The sequence below is a fragment of the Anguilla anguilla genome, chromosome 5 (genome assembly GCF_013347855.1).
Source record: "Anguilla anguilla isolate fAngAng1 chromosome 5, fAngAng1.pri, whole genome shotgun sequence".
In the NCBI taxonomy this organism is placed as follows: Eukaryota; Metazoa; Chordata; class Actinopteri; order Anguilliformes; family Anguillidae; genus Anguilla; species Anguilla anguilla.
Window position 1 is genome coordinate 35,065,788 of NC_049205.1, and position 18,392 is coordinate 35,084,179.

At 42.3% G+C, this 18,392-nt stretch overlaps 1 protein-coding gene across 3 annotated transcripts in view; it reads right to left on the reverse strand.

Annotated features, from left to right (window-relative positions):
* Nucleotides 1–2,135: 2,135 nt before the first annotated feature.
* Nucleotides 2,136–18,392, reverse strand: part of LOC118227870 (nuclear factor of activated T-cells, cytoplasmic 3-like) — an 83,642-nt gene continuing 67,385 nt past the window's right edge. For all 3 annotated transcript variants that reach the window (XM_035418855.1, XM_035418853.1, XM_035418854.1), the window contains one exon: nt 2,136–5,614. In XM_035418855.1, coding sequence (XP_035274746.1) covers nt 5,565–5,614 — 50 coding nt within the window. In that variant the 3' untranslated portion in view covers nt 2,136–5,564. The remainder of the gene's footprint in view (nt 5,615–18,392) is intronic.

Genomic DNA, 18,392 nt, shown 5'->3' on the forward strand with positions numbered 1-18,392 from the left:
CAAGTCAATAAAAAAATGAAATGTGTATATAGACACTAAGCAGCTCAGTCCCCTGTAGATGTGAACTCAAATGGAACAACCACTCTAATCTGAGTTTGCCTGAACAAAGCCCTCCAATGGAAGAGCTTCCTGTCTTGAAAACCCAGCTTGTATCCAAAGTTCTCTAGGCTATGCATTATATATATAATTAAAGCCATATAAACTGCTTCTACCTTCAGCTGCCAATGGGAGTTAAAGGGAAGACAAATGTACTACTACTGATCAGTGAGTGTTCCTCGTTTATGCCAACGTGCTGTAGGAGTTAGGGCCAAGATAAGATTTAGCATTTGCTTTGTTATATGAACAGACCTCTCGCCTCATATTTGTTTGCTCTTAATGGACAGAAAATATGTGCAATTACTGTAATGACTTTCTTTTGGAATTTTTTTTTTTTCTTTACTCTTGTCAGAAAGTATTGTCTCAGCAACACCTCCACAGTAAAACTAGAATTACACGGCTCACGTTGATTTTGTTTAATCCACCAACGGCGAAATCACTTTGAAATGGGAAGAGGTTGTAGGTTTTATTGAGTTTTACTCAAGACTTGTCTACGAACCGTTTACACTGGAAAGGACTTCACTAGGACTTTTTTACTACTTTATATTTCTAAACCGTTCTGGTGTCTGCAGGGTGCTGTATATGCAGCAGTATTCACTCTGTCCATCAAAGAGCCTTCACCCTAAAAACCGACAAGTGGTTCTGACCCCAAGGAGCCAGGCGAGCGGAGTTCACCTCTAGCTTCTTTAACTGATAAATTATAAGGACCGGGGGTCCTTAAGGGCGGGACTGAGTACCGCAGCTGCAGGTTCTCATCGGACGCGTTCGTTTTTTGATGTGACTGGTCTCCGCAGAGAGCCCCAGCGGGTTCGCTTTCTTGTCTTCGTGCCTTCGTCAGAGTGCAATACCGGCAGAACAGTGGGCAGGCCACTAGAGAGGTGGACGTTTTTTTTTTTGTTTTGTTTGTTTTTTTGTTTTTTAATAAACAAGTTTGAAACTTGTATGACTTTGGAACTATGTAGCTGTTGTATGTAAAGAAAATTGATGTATTTTTTTTTTCCTGTATAGGAGGAATTGGTAAGTCGGGTTTAACTTGTGTATTAAAACGGTTTTACCAATTCTACACGGGCAGCCGCTGCCTTAATGATTTGTGTGTTTTGGGGCGATGCTACGTTGTGCGCCGAGCTGGCGAGCAATTATTCACAAAAATCACAGGCATCTGAAATTTGGAGTGATTCACCTTGAAACTTTCCTGGATAACACAGGTTGTGCATAGTGTAAAAGCTTTAGTCTGAGATGTCACAGAATTATTAGTTGAACAAAACAACCAGTAGGTGGAGCTGTTGCAAATGTAATGTTACCTTTAGCAAATTCTAATGGAAAGGCACTAAACCTGTATGCATACTACTACAGTTCAAAGTAATCTAACTACTCTAACTACAGTATCCGTGACCGCACAATAACACGTAATGAGCTCTGATGTCTCGGCGGATTCGTTCGCACGAACGTGGTGAGGACCCATCTGCAGGAGGGGAAAAACACTGCCCTGAGACCACAGGATGAGGTCTGTGGTTTCACTTGTGGGAGCACTTTCTACTCCCACTCTGCTCACAGGATAGCAGGCAAAGGCACAGCCACCACCTCCAGTACCCCAGCGAGGATTACGCCCTCATGCAGGGCTTACATTTGAACATACGCTTTTTAAAATGAAAGGAATAGTAATTCCCTTCCTACGCATTAAAATGTTCAGTGTTATACATCTACTTTTACAGAGTACATCTGGTCTCTATTGCACATACTGTTGGTGAACTAACACTGGGCTATTGGTTTTGATGGGTAGGATCATTTTTCCTGTCCCTCAATGGCAATTGTTGATGATGCTCCTGGGAGTCGACGTGCAAGCTCCTCTGTTCTCGCCCACGATCCTGTGACCGTTTGCGTTCCACACACCACACAGTGCTGCAGGATCGAGTGTGCAGTTATCAGTCCTCCACCTGCACTTTGGTCCTTTTGAAACCGCTTAACACAGCCAGTGAACATTGGCTCTACCCTTAATAGCTTTCCAATGGCACCCAGACACAGAAACCCACACCAGAAGCTGGTTCAGAATTTTGCTTTTAATGATACACTATTCAAGAAGACCCTAAAACACAAGGTATTCCCTTTGAATATCTCCAACAACAAAAAAAAAAGCACTGCATTCTTAAAAATTACAAAATGTTAAAATACAAAATGTACACCAAATTACAATACAAGGCTGTGTAAACCTCAGCTAAGTATACATTTTTCCCTTTTATTTTACAAAACCTTTTTTTAAAAAATATTTTACCGCACACCGTTAGGAATGACATCCATCTTAGAGTATCAAAAATAGAGTTCAACAGCAAGCCTTTCCGCCCTGTCTGAAAGTGTCAAACGCGTTGTTCAATCTTTGGTAACAGAGAAGCGCAGTGGAGCGTGCTGACAGGAAACCTTTGTGTCGTCCAAGTTCCTCAGGGCTGTGGGCCTAAACAGTCTCCACCCCGCTGTCCTACCTCAATAAAATTTTCACAAAATCTTTCTAAAAGAATCGCAAAAAGGGTTTACGTACAATGAGCAGTCTTTACATATATTAAGGCATCTCTACAGTATATTGTTTTAATAGTTTAAAACGAATGACCGTCAAGACATCGAAAAGCGCAATATAGCATCACTTTTTTTCCTCGTAAATTTCTGCATAATACAATCGACGTGTGAGAGAGTGAGCTCATATAAATAAGTACCTGCCAAATTTCACACCGTGTCGTACCCTCAGTTTGCATAGTCCAATGCTACCGTGTGCTTTTTTTCCCATTGAAATTCAACGAGAATTTCTTTTTTTCCAAAGAAGTCAAATCTACAATTTATTTGGAACACACACACCAATGTGCGCAAATATATACAAATATACGATGCACGTACTGTATCTTTACAAGGCAGATATTCCTTTAGAAGTGTAAGTTCTTGAGTATGTCTTGTGTATTTTTTATGTTAATAAGAATCTACACTTATGCTGTACGTCTGCAGGCATCGAGGTTCTTTTGAAAGGCATCAAACAGGTTCTGGTGCATAGTGGAATTCACTGTGATTTTGACATGACTGCACAGCATCAACAACCTTCCATTTTGGAGACTTGCAAAGCCTAAAATGGCCATGACGGATTATAAATGTAATGACAAGCAAGCCTCTTCATTGTCAATTAAAATGGAACAGGTTAAGGCAGAGCTGATGCAAACCTGCAAATATTAGTTACACATATTACTATGCCGCAGTATATATTACTGAGTCCCTGCTCATAATTCATCATGTCAGGCCGTAAGCAAATACGTCAGCTGACTATGGCTTGGATTCACTCGACATTTGTCCTCAGTTCTGACTTGCAAATTGAATGGAAGTTCCTTCTTAACCAACACTTTGACTCGCTCAGTGATCATGTCAATATTTCTTGGGCTAATTTTCAGAGCTTTCTTCTCTGTCATTTTGCTTGGTTTAGAAACACCCTACCCCCCAAACAAATGCTGTCAGGTACCATTATTCCATACGCTTTCATTTTGCACAATATCCACCCAAAATGCCTCCCGCATAACAAATGGTTAATGGACTGCATTTATATAGCGCTTTTATCCAAAGCGCTTTACAATTGATGCCTCACATTCGCCAGAGCAGTTAGGGGTCTTGCTCAAGGACACTTCGACGCGCCCAGGCCGGGGTTTGAACCGGCAACCCTCCGACTGCCAGACAATCGCTCTTACCTCCTGAGCCATATCGCCCCAAACAACTGTCTGAAGAACAGAAAGCGGAATCTGATTAGAAATGCATGGATTAATGTGAACCCAAGTGGCCCACACAGTTTTGCTTTAAACTCAAACGCAACGGCGAAGATCTGTGCCTTCTCCACAATCTGAGACTGAAATGAGACATCTAGGAGTGAGTTGTGGGATAGTTTGTTCTTTATGCTAAGGTTTAACCTTGTTCACTACAAATTAGATATATAGTTTCTTGTTTGGTTTCCACCAATTTGTGTCATGTCCCCTGCAAAAAAAATGTAGGTCGTCAGTAATCTTTATAATTTATATTCAGCTTGTAAATATGTACATAATATAGACATTTGTAATTTTAGTCGAAAAGGCACAAAGAGGCGCTTGTATATCAGCAATGCAGCAGGGCAATGCTCATCCTTATGGCATTATATGGCCCTCTTCAACACAATCCACTTGGAAAAACATCAGGTTACTTTAAACTCACTCTTCAAAAGGTGGTTAGACATCTGGAGATAAACAAGCACATACGAAAATGTTCTATTCAGACAAAGTGTTATTTGACAGCTGCATTTTGTATGTAATACATTTCTAAAAAGCTTCAACTTTTCTTCCCTCAGTTATATCCAAAATCAACTATATAAAACATTGAAACTTCCAATGAATCGCCTTTGAAATCGTCTACAGCTATCAAACATTTATAAGGCATTTGTGTAACCTGAAGTGGAAGAAATTATACACAGTAATCTAAGTTTAAAAAAGTGTTGGAATGTTGCAAACTACATTTCCCTTGAAGCTCCAGGAAGGACTGGCCTATTACTCCTAACCCGAGCCTAACTGATTTACTCCCTAGCGCTTAGTAGGCAGAATGGGGTGTTGTTCTGCGCGTGAGACCGTGTCATCGCACGTCATGACGCGTCGTGATGTGTTGGCGACCCCTGACCCTGGTGACGGGGTCAGGCGCCGGCGCTGTGCGTTTCCAGGTCGCTCCGGATCGATCCGGATCGATCCGCGGCAGAATGAGCTAATCCCATTTAGGACCCGTGTCGCCCTGTTATGGCAGGACAGGGACGCGCCGGCTATCGCGGCGGCCTGTGGGCGTTTCTCCACGATACCCAGGTCCTCTTCGCTCTAGAGAATCCCTCAGCCAGCTTCAAGCATACATCGGCGAGCTAGAGAAGCAGCTCCGTAACATAACAACGAGAAATGCGAAAAAGGATTGCGCTACCTATGAAAATCGAGCGCCTCGAACCACTCTTTTTCTCTCGAGGCAGTTGGGACTTTCTGGTGCATAGTACCTTCCGGAGTGTCCTCAAACTTAAACAGTCGTACCAACACGAAGTCCATTATATACAATAGCCATTTAATCCCTGAAAAAATGGGGGGGTGGGGTGTGGCAGGGACAACCTGCTCGTTTTATCACAGTCACACTTGCAGTACAAAAGAATACCCACGACACTGCCCACTGCCCGCCCCTGTGAGTGGACTTTGCCCATATCCTATTCTAGACCTGCTGGGTCTACAGAGAGGTTCATCTATATACACTTTTCTGGCCGTCCTCTCAGCCGCGCGTGTGTCTCTACAGCGTACGTGGATCTTGTTCTCCTCTGTTCTTGCTGGTGAAGGCAACGGTGGAAGTGCAGAAAGAGGGGGAACAGCGACGCGGTGACGGGCCCAGTGTTCGGAGAGAGGCGACGGGGTGAGGGGGGAGGGAGGGAGGGCCCTGGAGGCAAACCCCGGCTACAGACGTAGCTAAGACTGGGGCCCTGGGGGGGACATGTCTCTGCCGATGATCTCGTTCACTGTAAAGAAATAAAAAAAGGGAACAGACATAGAGACGTCAGTTTGCAAAAACACTGTGGGAGGGGCAGAATTTATAGGCTGGAATAAAGTGTGCAATTAAAACATACTTTGATGACGTGGGATTTTGAAAAAATTATGAAATCCATTGGCTCCCTGTGTTCGTGTGGGTTTCCTCCCACAGTCCAAAGACATGCGGGTTGGCTAACTGGACACTGTAAATTTCCCATTGATATGAGAGTGTGAGTGAATGGTGAGTGAATGGCGTGTGTGCCCTGTGACAGATTGGCGACCTGTGTGTTCCTGCCTCTCACCCAATGCACGCTGAGAGGCTCCAGCACCCTCCACGTCTCCGACCAGGAATAAGCAAGTATAGATAATGGATAGATGGATGGATGAAATCCATTGGCTCATCCAGATATGTTATAGGGCTAGGCTGGTATCACATTTTGACTATGCCATTGGCGACTTAGGCCAGGAGCCATGAGAGGCAGCGTGCGACTGTACAGTAACCCAATAAGGTAGGGAGTGACCAGCAGCACAAGCAGTGACCAGAATGAAAAATGGCAAAATGGGGTTAAAGCTTGTTAGGGACCGTGTGCAATCACTTTTTCTTGCATCTGATGTGCTAATTAAGCCACAAAATATGATTTTTTTTTACTTTTACTTTCAAATTTACACAGGAAAAAAACAAAACAAAAAACTAATTCCCTTTCGGTGTAAAGAATCAGAATGTTGTTTCCAAATATGAGTGCTGAAGATCTGACATGTCCATCCTGGATATTCACTTCAAATTCACTCCTCATTGGCAGCTCATTAAATGGTCACCTTGCTGATTGGCTAAAATGATCAATTCCATGTCAATTGCACAGTAAAAACAGATTCCAAATGACAAACCAATAATCTACCTTCAGTGGACCATACAATAACTTTGTTGCTTTCAGAATTAAAAACAAATTCAACTAAATTAAACTGGATTAATATCACAAATGCTCTTTGTATGTATAATATATATATATATATATATATATATAGTTATTTAAAAGGATTATTTTAATTGCATAGGGTCTTAAAAATAAGGGGAAAATTACTGATTGAACACTGATTGTGTTCCCCCTTTCAGCCAGCAGGGGGTGATATTGCAACAGCCTTGGAGCTCAAACTCTGGTTGTTAATATTCAACCAATTGCAAGAAGTAGGCTAAGGATGAATGATGGTTCATCGCCACACACACGCACACACACACACACAAAAACGTCTGTTTGAAATGAATAAATGGGCCAAAGGGGAGAAGAGAAGCACTTTCTCTTCTGCATAGCAATTTTTAAAATTTATTTTGGTACTGTACACTCCGTACTGTACATCTAGCACCTCCGCTTGGTACATTTGCTATGGGCATTTGTTATTCTGAATGACATTAGTTATTTTTAGCATTCTACCTTTGTTTGTGCTCTTGACTTTGAACAATGCCACTGTGACTGACATATTAAAACATGCTTTTATTATTATTATTATTTCTATTATTATTAGTTTTTCCTCTCCATTAGATATTGTGCAGTTCCGTACGGGGCCATCAGTTCCACAACTTTCACTGCATCATCCTTACAATAATGTGCAGTCGCACATAGACTATACATTGCCCTTTTTTTATTTTATGACCTGCAAATGCGACTGGTTCATTACTTTTTAATGGAGGGCGAGAACATTTCCGCAGTGCAATTACCCATTCTGTGAGCTTTGTGAAACGTGAAAGGCCTGAATGAAGCAAATCCATTGTGCTCCTATAGGTTCTTTTCCCTGGGGTGGTGCTTTTGCTATTTCAGTAATTACTTTGGCGGCCAGGTTGCCTGGCATAATATAAAGAATATGGCTGCCGTTCTAAAGTTTTTGTCCCTCGGAAACGCGTCCGACAGAAGCCCAATTGTCTGAGCAACGCTGTGCGGATTTTCTCCACGCATTCGACTGGCTCTGTCGCAGCAGGGTAGCCTAAACTGCGGGGAGCCAGTAAACCCAAACTTAATTCATAACACAATTTTCTTTTTTAAGTCCACATGCGCCTTATGCCTAATGTCAGGTGCTGCTGACTGCACGAAAGAAAGGAAACGAGAAGACCAATTCTGCATTTGTGGAAAAACAAATATTTTCCAGCGCAGCCGTTGTGGTTCGTAACTCTTGACAAGTTTCTACGCACCAACAATCTATTAATAGATTTACAGTGAAAACAGCGCAACTGGCCAATGGAAACGTAGCATTAGGATTAGCGACTTACTGAACTTTTTAAATGACGTGGAAGAATCTTGCGATTTTTGAGTTTCTCTACACTTCTGACATCAAATCTGAATCACAGGCCCAATGTGGTTTCTCAGTACCAATTAGGATTGCATATATTAAGATTGCATTATAATAAATTAAAAATTTAAATTAATAAATGTACTTTTATAAAATGAACAAGATTCTACAAAAACTGAATGATCATACAACAGCAGTCTTTGAAATACAAAAGTTTCTTTAAAGTGCCTGAAAGCGATGGCGGTTCGTGTTTCTGTGAGTTTGTGTTGCTTCTACTGATGATGTGAGACCGCTGTGGCAGATCATCCTGTTAGTGTGGGCGGCTTCCTTTCTGCATCGGCCGGTTTCTTCAAACGGAGAGAAACCTGCCACCTTGAATAGATTTTTCCAGGTTTACTCACCACCACGGCGACACACATTCACGACCGCGACCGTCATAAGCCATGCCCCGCCTGGCCCCCTTCTATCGCTGTTGTTCTTTTCTCGCACTTGTGTTATGAGCATTTCTTTAACCATTTCTTTTCCGGGTAAGATATGCGTCATGACTGGTTGAAATTTTCAGCACTTTCGTAATTTGTCACATATTGATGCCTCCAAACAAATCATTTCAGACTTAAACTTTAAGAAGGGTGCATGCACCCTACATAACATAAGCAGTGATGGGGAAGCTACTTTGAAAGCATAGCTTTGCAAGCTACCAATTACTTCACACTGGAAGAAGTTGCACTACAGCAAAGCTACCCTAGGGAGAAATCTAGTTTGGTTAGTTAAGCTACTTAGAAAAAGTAGTTCAAACTACTTTGTAAAAAAAAAAAAAAAAAAGATCAAATTTACAATGCACGTCATACGAAATTATTACAAAATATAATACAAAAAAGTCACATGCCAGCAAAAAATGGCACTCAAATGAGTTTATTGCAAAAGGTTCCCACTTGTTCACAGGTCATACATAAACCAAAAAAATAAAATACCACACTATTCATGGGAAAGTGCAAGGAATGTCAGCTTTGGTTTTGTATACAATGTCCACTGGTCAGACACCTGCCTTCCAGAAACTAGAGTCCAGGTGGGGGTATTGCACCAAGCAGGAGTACTCAGTTAGCCAGGTAACTTCTAAAATAGCATGCAACAACTTCTCTGAACATTTGTTAATAAATAGCAATAATCAATACTTATGACTAATTTCACACCTAATATATTCAAGTTTAGTTTTACAAATTCAGATTCAAAACATTAGAAACTATAGCCAAATATTTTTCACAGGTGAGCTGAAAATCCAGCTTCCTGGAATACCCCTGAGACCTAAACCAGGCCTAAACAAAACAATCCCATCTGTGCTTTTCACAAGGACAAAATTGCAAGGAATGTTATATTTTTGTTGCAAACAAATCTGGATTTTGTATTATCTGACTACAACTAAAACAGTAAAGAAAATATTTTATATTTTGTTTGTAGTTTCAGTAGTTAACTACATAAAAAATGGCAAAAAAGTAATTTAACTACTTGAAGCACTATGCAAATATGAATGTAGTTGAACTACCAGCAAGCTACTGCAAAATGTAGTTAAACTACTAGTTTAATTACATGTAGTTCACTCCTCCCCAACACTGAAAATAAGGGTACACATGCTCCTGCAATTTAACTTTAACACAAGTAAACAAGCTCCTCTAAGTTCACTTGTGTTCAGTAGCCTATCTATGCAAGGAAATTAACACTATCAGGTGACCTTACATTGTGTATCTTGTGGACATACTGCACGGCATATTTCAGCCATGCTGTAACTGGCCTGCCTTGTGTTCATTAAGCTGGCATACAAAACAAATGTCAATCCATTCAGTACAATATAAACTATCAACTTACTCCATCTCCATACTCCATATTTTCTATGATTTGGAGAAAACTAAGATGATAATGATAAGTTTACAGATTCATATATAACTATTTGAAATTTAGGTTCATTGTTAGGAATAAAAACTGGCTTTATAACAGAGAGAAAAAAAAATCTTCCAACTGCTTTTGGATGGCAAGTTATTTCTGAGCTTTGAACATCCGTGTAGAAAACTGTACACCATCCCTGTCAGATAATGAGAGTAAATACATGAATAAAGCAGGTGCTTTGGGTGAATTAAGTTCCCTGAGTCTGTTTTGGTTGTATATACTGGTGCAGAGAGATTCCACACACACGCGCGCGCTCGCACACACCCAGGGTCTGTCCTGTACTCGGTTTTTAACACGTGCCGTTGAAACATCGCCGGTGGTTGCCTCTCCGCCGCCTTGCTTCGGTAAAATTTTACGCGCTGTCGGGAATTCCCCATCAGCCGGACAGCGGAGGTCTTTAACAGCACCGGCGAATTAGCGCTTGACTTAGTCTCCGCTACACGCACAGCTCCGTCGCTTTAAACAGCAAAAAAAAAGAGAAAAAAAAAACCAATGCGGGGTGAATCATTTCTAAACTCGGAAGGCGGCAGAATTCTCATGCTCCGCTGGTTTTCAGAACTGAGTGTAAGTGGAATGACACTAACGTGTAAAATATTTGTTAAGGGAGGTTAAGGCACCTGCGGTCTATCACTCATTTAATGAACAGAGACCCCGAAAGATGATGCGGAGGGGACACCCCGAGATTATACACACTGCTCTCTAGAACATCTGAGAAAAGCTGAAACAGAAAGCCGGCGCTAATGTGTCTCAGTCACATACTTATCTTCTGTAGTCTGGCCACCGGTACAGGATTGGTAAGTCCCGAGATTTACACAGAGCACTTCAAAGCTAAGCGCTAGGGTTTCTGTTCAGGCTCTAGATTTTAGAAACTATATTTAGTCCCTCTTTTGGGTCACAGTTATAGGCCCCCGTACCCCCTCCTCAGAGAGGATCGGCGAGCTTATGATCATTATTAAAAATGATGTGACGCAAGTTTGGGGAGGAGAGAGAACTGCCTGTTGGCTTTCACGCTACACTGTGGAGCCAGTGGGCCAAGGACGTCGCTCTCTAATACCAACAGAGCTGGCCCTCTGTGAGCTGTGATCCCAAACTGCTCAAACACAAATCACTAAATCACATTTTTTTAAATGTAAAAAACCTGAATTGTGTGGCCCGGTGATGGTTGTGGCCCTAAATGACTGTGCTGAGAGTTTCTGCCAGTGGCCGGCAGCGAATGCTAATCATATCTTTCTACACTTAAATTTGTGCCCAACCGAATTAAGCGTTAAGACTACTGTAATTCCCTTTACTGGAGTGTAAATAGTCTCTTGTTACCGTGCCAGCATCTGGTACAAAATGGCAATGCGCTAACAAATAAGTGCAATCAAGCCACTCGGATCTTAGCCTCCTTGCACTGGCAGAATCCATTTAATTATTATCGTTATAAGTATTGCTATAAATAAAATGATTTTAAAGTGCCTTTAAAGAAAATGACAAGAACTTTTCATTTGCCATATTTGGTCCAGCATGCCGGGTTGGATTGTTTCATTAATAAAATATAGCCGAAAGCAGCGACTGCTGGGGTCCAAGCACAAGCACAGCAAAACCATACACATCATTTCGAGCTCAAGCAACAGCGATAGCAGTCCTGGGATAATACAAATGTCTCGTTAAAATGTATTCAGCCACCTGGTCGGGCATTTTACTTGTTCAACCTTCATTTGGCAATATCCATGTAACATACAGCCCAGTCATAATATGCACAGTTTCATCATAACAACTCGAGTGAGATTAAATAAGAAACTGCAGGTTAACGGTCAAAGTTCACTTGCCTGTGATGGGTATGTTTTTTAAAAAAAAACTGTACCTTGTGGTAAACATGCTCAATTTGAAAATGTCTGTTACAGAGTTTTATGATGAATGAAATACAATTTCATAGAACAGACATCATGACCCTACACTCTTGGTACAAGTACTTGGTACAGGCACTTGAAGTTGAAGTCACATATTATTTAATAATACTGCAACCACTTTCCATAATTTTATAAAGTAAATATATTGATTAATTTATTTTTTCAGTGTATGCACAAATTCTATAATTGTCTAATTAAGCTAACTTTTGACCATAACCCTGGAAATGAAAGCCATAAATTATCATTGTAGTGCACACCATTCATAATATGCGCAATGTCATACTGATAAAATAAGAACAGGTGCTGTTATTTAACATTGCATGCTAATCCACATATATTAAAATGTGATTGGCTGTCATTTTTCCATCATTGAACATAGAAGGTTTTCCAGAAAAACTTTGGTTAGGGCGTTGAACAAAGAGTGTCCTGCACTTTGCACCAATCAGCAATAACCCAAGCTGGCCATATTTTCACACATAAATGTTTGCTTCTCAATTCAGTTAGGGACTGTCACAAATATGGTATGTACCAATATTCATGCCAAGTGGACTTAAAGTTCATGATAAGATTTTAAAAATAATTTTCCAAAAAATTTATATTTTAAAAGATCTGATGGGGGCACAATGGGGGGATTGAAATCGAGGGACTATGTACAGTATAAAGGGTTCTGTCATTTCTGCAAGGTGAATGCAAAATTATTATTATTTTTTTAAAAACCCTTTAATAAAAGCTAAGAATGTGCACAAGTGAACTGTTCGATTACAAATCTAAAATTGTGAAGCAGAGCCAAATCACAAAAAACAAAACTGTCTTTGTCTCAAACATTGTGGAGCTCACAGTATATCTTGCAGTGTTTGCCATCCAGCCAAGTTTCAGGACTTTTTGCTTAACTGCCTAGGAGTTAGGGGTGTTTTAGCTTGAGAACAAAACAAATAAAAAATGGAACAATTATAACGGGGTTTCCAATAGCTTTGCTGCTTGGATCCCTAATGTGATAAATCAATAGACAGGCAGATACCTCAGAAAACATCTTTCATTAATCTCTCAATGAGTAAAATGTTAATCGTCAACAATTTTTAAAAAAAAGCCACTGATTCACAGGCTTCGTTGGAAATGTGACTTACGGCATTAAAATGATTCACCACAGAATCTCCCATCTGAAGTTGGAGCCATTAGTCTGTTTTGCTAAACAAGTTGGCCATCAAAGGCAGTTACTATGGAAATGATATAATTGCCTTGGAAGTATCCAAAGGGCAACAGACATTTTCTGCTATTGCAGAAGATCGCTATAAACAAAGAAAATACCATAGAGATACTGTAGCCTGGCACTGTTCATCCTTCCACTAAATGAAGGAAACGTGTTCAATGGAAAACATTTATGTAACCAATGGGCAAGATGAAGTTTGATTCCACCACACGGTGCCAGAGTTTGCTTTCGGTGGAAACTCTGGTTTCTACTTCAATTTCCGAATTTCCTGCTTATGAGCGTGCGCTATTCGCTCTGCGGAAAGCTTATAAACAATTTGTTTAACCTAAAATTTGTTTAATGTGACCGCTAACGTTTACTAAATATGAGCACGTGTAGCCTAACGGATTATGAATGTAGAATCTGCCCTGCTGTGCTAGTACTGTAAGGTACTGACGAAGGCGTTCACAGCCTGACTGTGTTCACTGATGGTCTGGCACTTTCATTTCCTATATGAACAAGCCAGACTAATAAAGGTAAGGTTTAAAGCAGCCGCCTGCATGCACTTAAGAGAACACGTGCTACTATGCTGAATAGTGCGCTAATATGACTCAGCATTCCAAACGGGAAAGCGAAAATAAAGCATGAAGTTGCAACAAAATAGATTATACCTCCTTGATTGAATAAATAAATAAATTACAACATCCACTCTCACACCTGACTAAATTCATAGGCCTACGTATTTATGCTACGTATTGCAGTCTTCATTCTAACATTCTGCACTCCATTGACCACTGGCTTCTGTGTAGTCGCTCTGCAATGGGCGCACTTCTAAAACCCAAACCCGAGTGAGCGTCGGCGAGAGTGCCTGCCTGTGCCTAATGAGGTAGATATGTAGCCGCACTCTGCGTAGCTTAAACTGGGAACTCGATGGTCTCAGTAAATCATTGTAGAAATTCCCATCTTAGGTCACCGGCACTGATTCACCGAGGCTGCTTTTGATTGACGCCACCGGGCCCCCTTTGCTTACAGGAAACCGACGCTAGCAGAAGGAGGGTGAGGTGACTCAGTAAAACCCGTGGCGCGTCGATGGCATTTCTGCTAGACGCCTTGCTGCGCGGTGAACAGGAGTAAGCTTCAGGTTAATGTCCATCTCCCTCCTTAAATGTGACTGTAAATCATTCTACGTTGGTAGAATTCTACTATGTGGTACACCGGTTACTATTTCTCAGTCAGTGGCAAGTCACTGAGGTGGCGCTTTAAGACTGATATAATAAACATAAAGAAAACTACAGTATTTAAAAAAGAAAAATATATATATAGAAAAAATGATTTGGGACCAAGACAAAATCCTAGAGTTCATATATATGTACGAGAACATTTCCTTTCTCTTACAGTAAAACAAGTTACTAAAAATATTTTTTCAGCAACATGACAGTCAAAAATACTTTGTACCTTCAAAGTACCGTGAAGATTCTTATCACTCATCTTTGTTCTCTATATCTTGACAAATGAAGCAGAATGACAAGAAAACTTCCCACTGAGATTACCATCATATTTCTACGGTGTCAATACTTGCAGGAATATTTAAGAATCCGTGAGCCGGTTCTCCAGCCGTTTGGGACATCAGGAATGTTTGGGATTGTGTTCAACGAGCTACATCCCTCTTACAGTAAGAGCATTATTCTACCCGTCCTGTTTCTTTTTCCATAGAATTGAGCGTGGAGCTGTGTCATTAATCACAGCTGGCTCAAGGCCGCCGTGAACAGTGACGGGTCTGGAGCGTCACGCCATGACGTCAGGGAGCTCCGTCGCCCACGGGCGAGCCCGACGGGCCGGCCCCCTACAGCCGTCCCTAAACGGGCGGCGGACGTGGAGCTCGCGCACTCATCCCGCCGTCGATTCCGTGAAGCGATCCGGAGGAAGTTCAGCAGAAGACTGGGGGGGGGGGGGGGGGGGGGGTGGGGGGGGGGGATTCGTCCGTCCGGTCTCCCCGAAAGCGCCGAAGACTCGAGCCAAAACCCGAGGCGAGAAACTTTACCGGAGCGTGCCGCTTTCTGAAACGCCGCGTCGCGTCTACACGAAAACCAGATCAGAGCATCCGATCGGTCCGAGCAAGAACGCAGTGCGCCCAAGCGAGGCTCCGTGGGGCGCAGAGACTTATATGGCGCACCGCCGAAATTCGTTCAATGGAGTTCATCTCTGGACGTTGAGTCTTCAGTTTCGGCTACGCTTTGCCCCAGCGGTGCTCAAGTCATCGGTTGCTGCAAGGAAACTTATTTGGTACTCAGTTCTGGGTGCTGTGGCCATAGGAGGAAGAGTTTAAAAACGAAAAAAAAGTGCTGCAGGTAAAAGTTCAAGGGCTTCTTCCTTCCAAGCGACTATGGCGGGCTGAGGCCCCAAAACGAGCGTTCCGGCTGGGCGGACGGCGACAGCTGTGCCGGGTTCGGGGGGCCCCCGCCACGGCGACGGATCGTATATTTAGCCTCGCCTGTGACGGCGTTAGTGGCGTTAGCGCCCTGCCTATTATTAACCGGGAGCGCCGCGCTCGCGCCGGGGCGACAGCTGCGGGTCTCCGCGGGGAGGCTCGGGCGTACGGCGGGCGTATGTCGCGCTCCACCTGGACGCCCCGTCGACCGGGGGGGCGGGTGGTTAATTAAACGCGCGTGTCCGCGCCGCCGGGGGGCGCTCGCGTTTGCCGGTTAGGGGCGTGTCGGTGGGCCTGCTCGAACGGAGAGCGCTGACTGATAACGGGAAGGTGGCCATTCGCGCAACTCAAAAACCCGACAAGTTCCAACTGTGACTCAATTAACTTCACACATCGGCCTATTTGCCTGTATTGGCTGAAACCTTGTGATTTGTTCAAATCAGCCAATCATCACTGTAGCTCCCCCCATGAGGTGGTCCATAAAACTGGGTTTACTTCTGCGGTATAACACATGATTATCAGACAGATAATCTTGGGCACAAACACACTCCCTGAATAGTTGCAGTAACAATAACAACCACAAAAAAATGAAAAACAGGAGCTGTTTTGACTGGCGACAGCAAATACCACATCAGACAGAAAATGTCCCCAGTAGTCAGTATGCTTCTCCTTTCTATCAGGTTAATCTCCACAGGGCCGAGGCAGTGCAGTAGTTAGAGCACGGGGAGCACACGGTTTTGAATGACAGCTAGGGAATTCGGCTGAGCTGGGACATTATTTGGTAGACAAATCTGACCAAAAACACTGAGCCAATTACGCAAGGAAAAAAGTGCAGGGGGCTCAGATTCAAATGGATACTGCTGTGGTTTCCACCGTAACCAACACATGCAAACACAAGCGTCTGGAGAAGTTGTCATGCACTGTAACCGACCTCTGTGGGCTCAACGTGTGCTCAACAAGTTGTGCAAGTTGTCTCTATATACGAGCACGTGCGTAGTGCGCAGACCTGGGTCAAACACGTATTTGTTTTGGATTCAAATACTTTTCTACGCTTTAGTGATCTTGTCTGGTGTATTGGAACCAATGAAATACTCTCAAAAAAACTGCAAACCCCACCTTGTGGTCATATTGGCAGGCTCAACGATACCAGGCGCAATCAATAGAGCACAGAAAAATATTTGAATCCAAAACAAATACGTATTTGACCCAGGTCTGGTAGTGCGTAAATAATTAAACGGGTTAGTTTAACCTTCCGGTCCACGTGGAGTGGAGCGAACACGGAAACTGAACAAGGCACCAAGAATTTCTTCCCTCACCCCTGTGATGAACAGCTGATTAAAAAGGCAGGGTTCCTCATCTTATTTTACACAGATCTTAGTTTATACAGTGCTATACTGAACCAAAAAACTGTTTACAATGGACAGGTGTACAGTAGGTAAAATTCAAGTCCCGAGACACAACTATGAAAAAAATGGTGTAAATACATCGGAGTCGCTAAATTGCTGAAAAGACATAAGAACTTAAGCTGCCTGTGGTAGTGCTCGGTACGGCAAAGGAAATCAGGGCAGTCCGCGACCACGCCCACTGGTTAAGTGGGCGCAAGCACCGGGCTTGTGTTCGCTGATCAGCCCGAGCTCTACGTGCGCATCTTTTTACAGTGGGTGTCTGAGACCGGAATCCACATGCTGAGAGAGCGAAACCGAGAGAGGAAAGAACCAACAAACAAAAAAACCTGGCTCAAAAGCTTTCGTTGCGTTTCGGTTGATTTTCAGTTTGTTATTTAAGCTCATTATTTTTACGCAGAGCATGTGAAGGTGGACAGATACGATTTTCGTTTGTTTATTTTGTTTTGATTCGTTTAAGCGGCACGTTCTCTCCCCGACAATAAAAACACGGGTGAAAACCGGAATTACCGGATCTCCCTGCGTCCGGCTATTCTGTCCCTCCCGATGGTGTCGCCCGACATGATGTGACACGGTTAAAATCAATAATATCAATAGCATCAGTGAAATCAACATCAATTCACACTGCCTCACTGACAAATCTAATTTTGTTCATTAAAGAAAATGTGTTATATGTGGAAAAGAATGCAACTAGTCCTGAAATGTCTACTATTGCCACTGTAAGTATCATACTGTTCGATTTACAACAGATGCATAAAACAGAGCCATACATTTTACTGCTCACCATCTGATGGGATTTTTTTTCTCACAGAATAACTTTGACTTGGCAGTTTTACAAAATCAAGACAGATTTTATGAATCAACTGATATGATTAGATAACTAATGGGCTAGATAATTATCAATGAACGTAAAGACCGCGTTATTAAGGATCTTAGTATTAACTATAAATAGCAAAATGAGACAAAACAAAACATTGAGTAATTTAATGCAGCCTACCCTCTCATGTTGGAAACAGATGCTAATTTTCTTAATGAACACAGCAAATGAAATTCAGACCTGCCAACCTAGGAAAATATTTTGAGTACCACAACAGTCAGTGTAACGCTTAGTTCACATACTTTCGCACCACTTCGCTTCGCACGCACACACAAGCCTTTCTTCATAATTCTAGTTTTGACTGTTAAAGTGATCTTTTTTTTTTTTTTGCGTAGTTTCAGCTGGCATTTCGTACCTGCGTATTTTGACCAAGAATTGCGTGGTTGGTACACAAAATGCGTGCAGGTTGGCAGGTCTGGAAATTGACTGATACATGTGCTGTATTAAAGAAAAAGAATAGTTAAAGGTTTGCGTACCTGAGTACCTGATCAAATTTCTGCTGATTCAGCCAGTTGCAAAAATGTGCAAAATAATGGTGTCCACTGAATAGCTTCTGTATTAAAAACAAACAATGCATCAAAGCAGCCTCAAGCCATCTGCTTGAAAGCTTTGGGACTCCAGAGACCTCCTGGGTTCTGGGGCAAAGCTTTCATTTCAAGTGGCGGCATAAACGCTTATATTGTGTGCACAGTCATCATCCGTTACAAACCCAGCTCAGAGAGGATTTGGGCCTGATGTGACATTTTCGGAAATCTCTGTACTTCGCA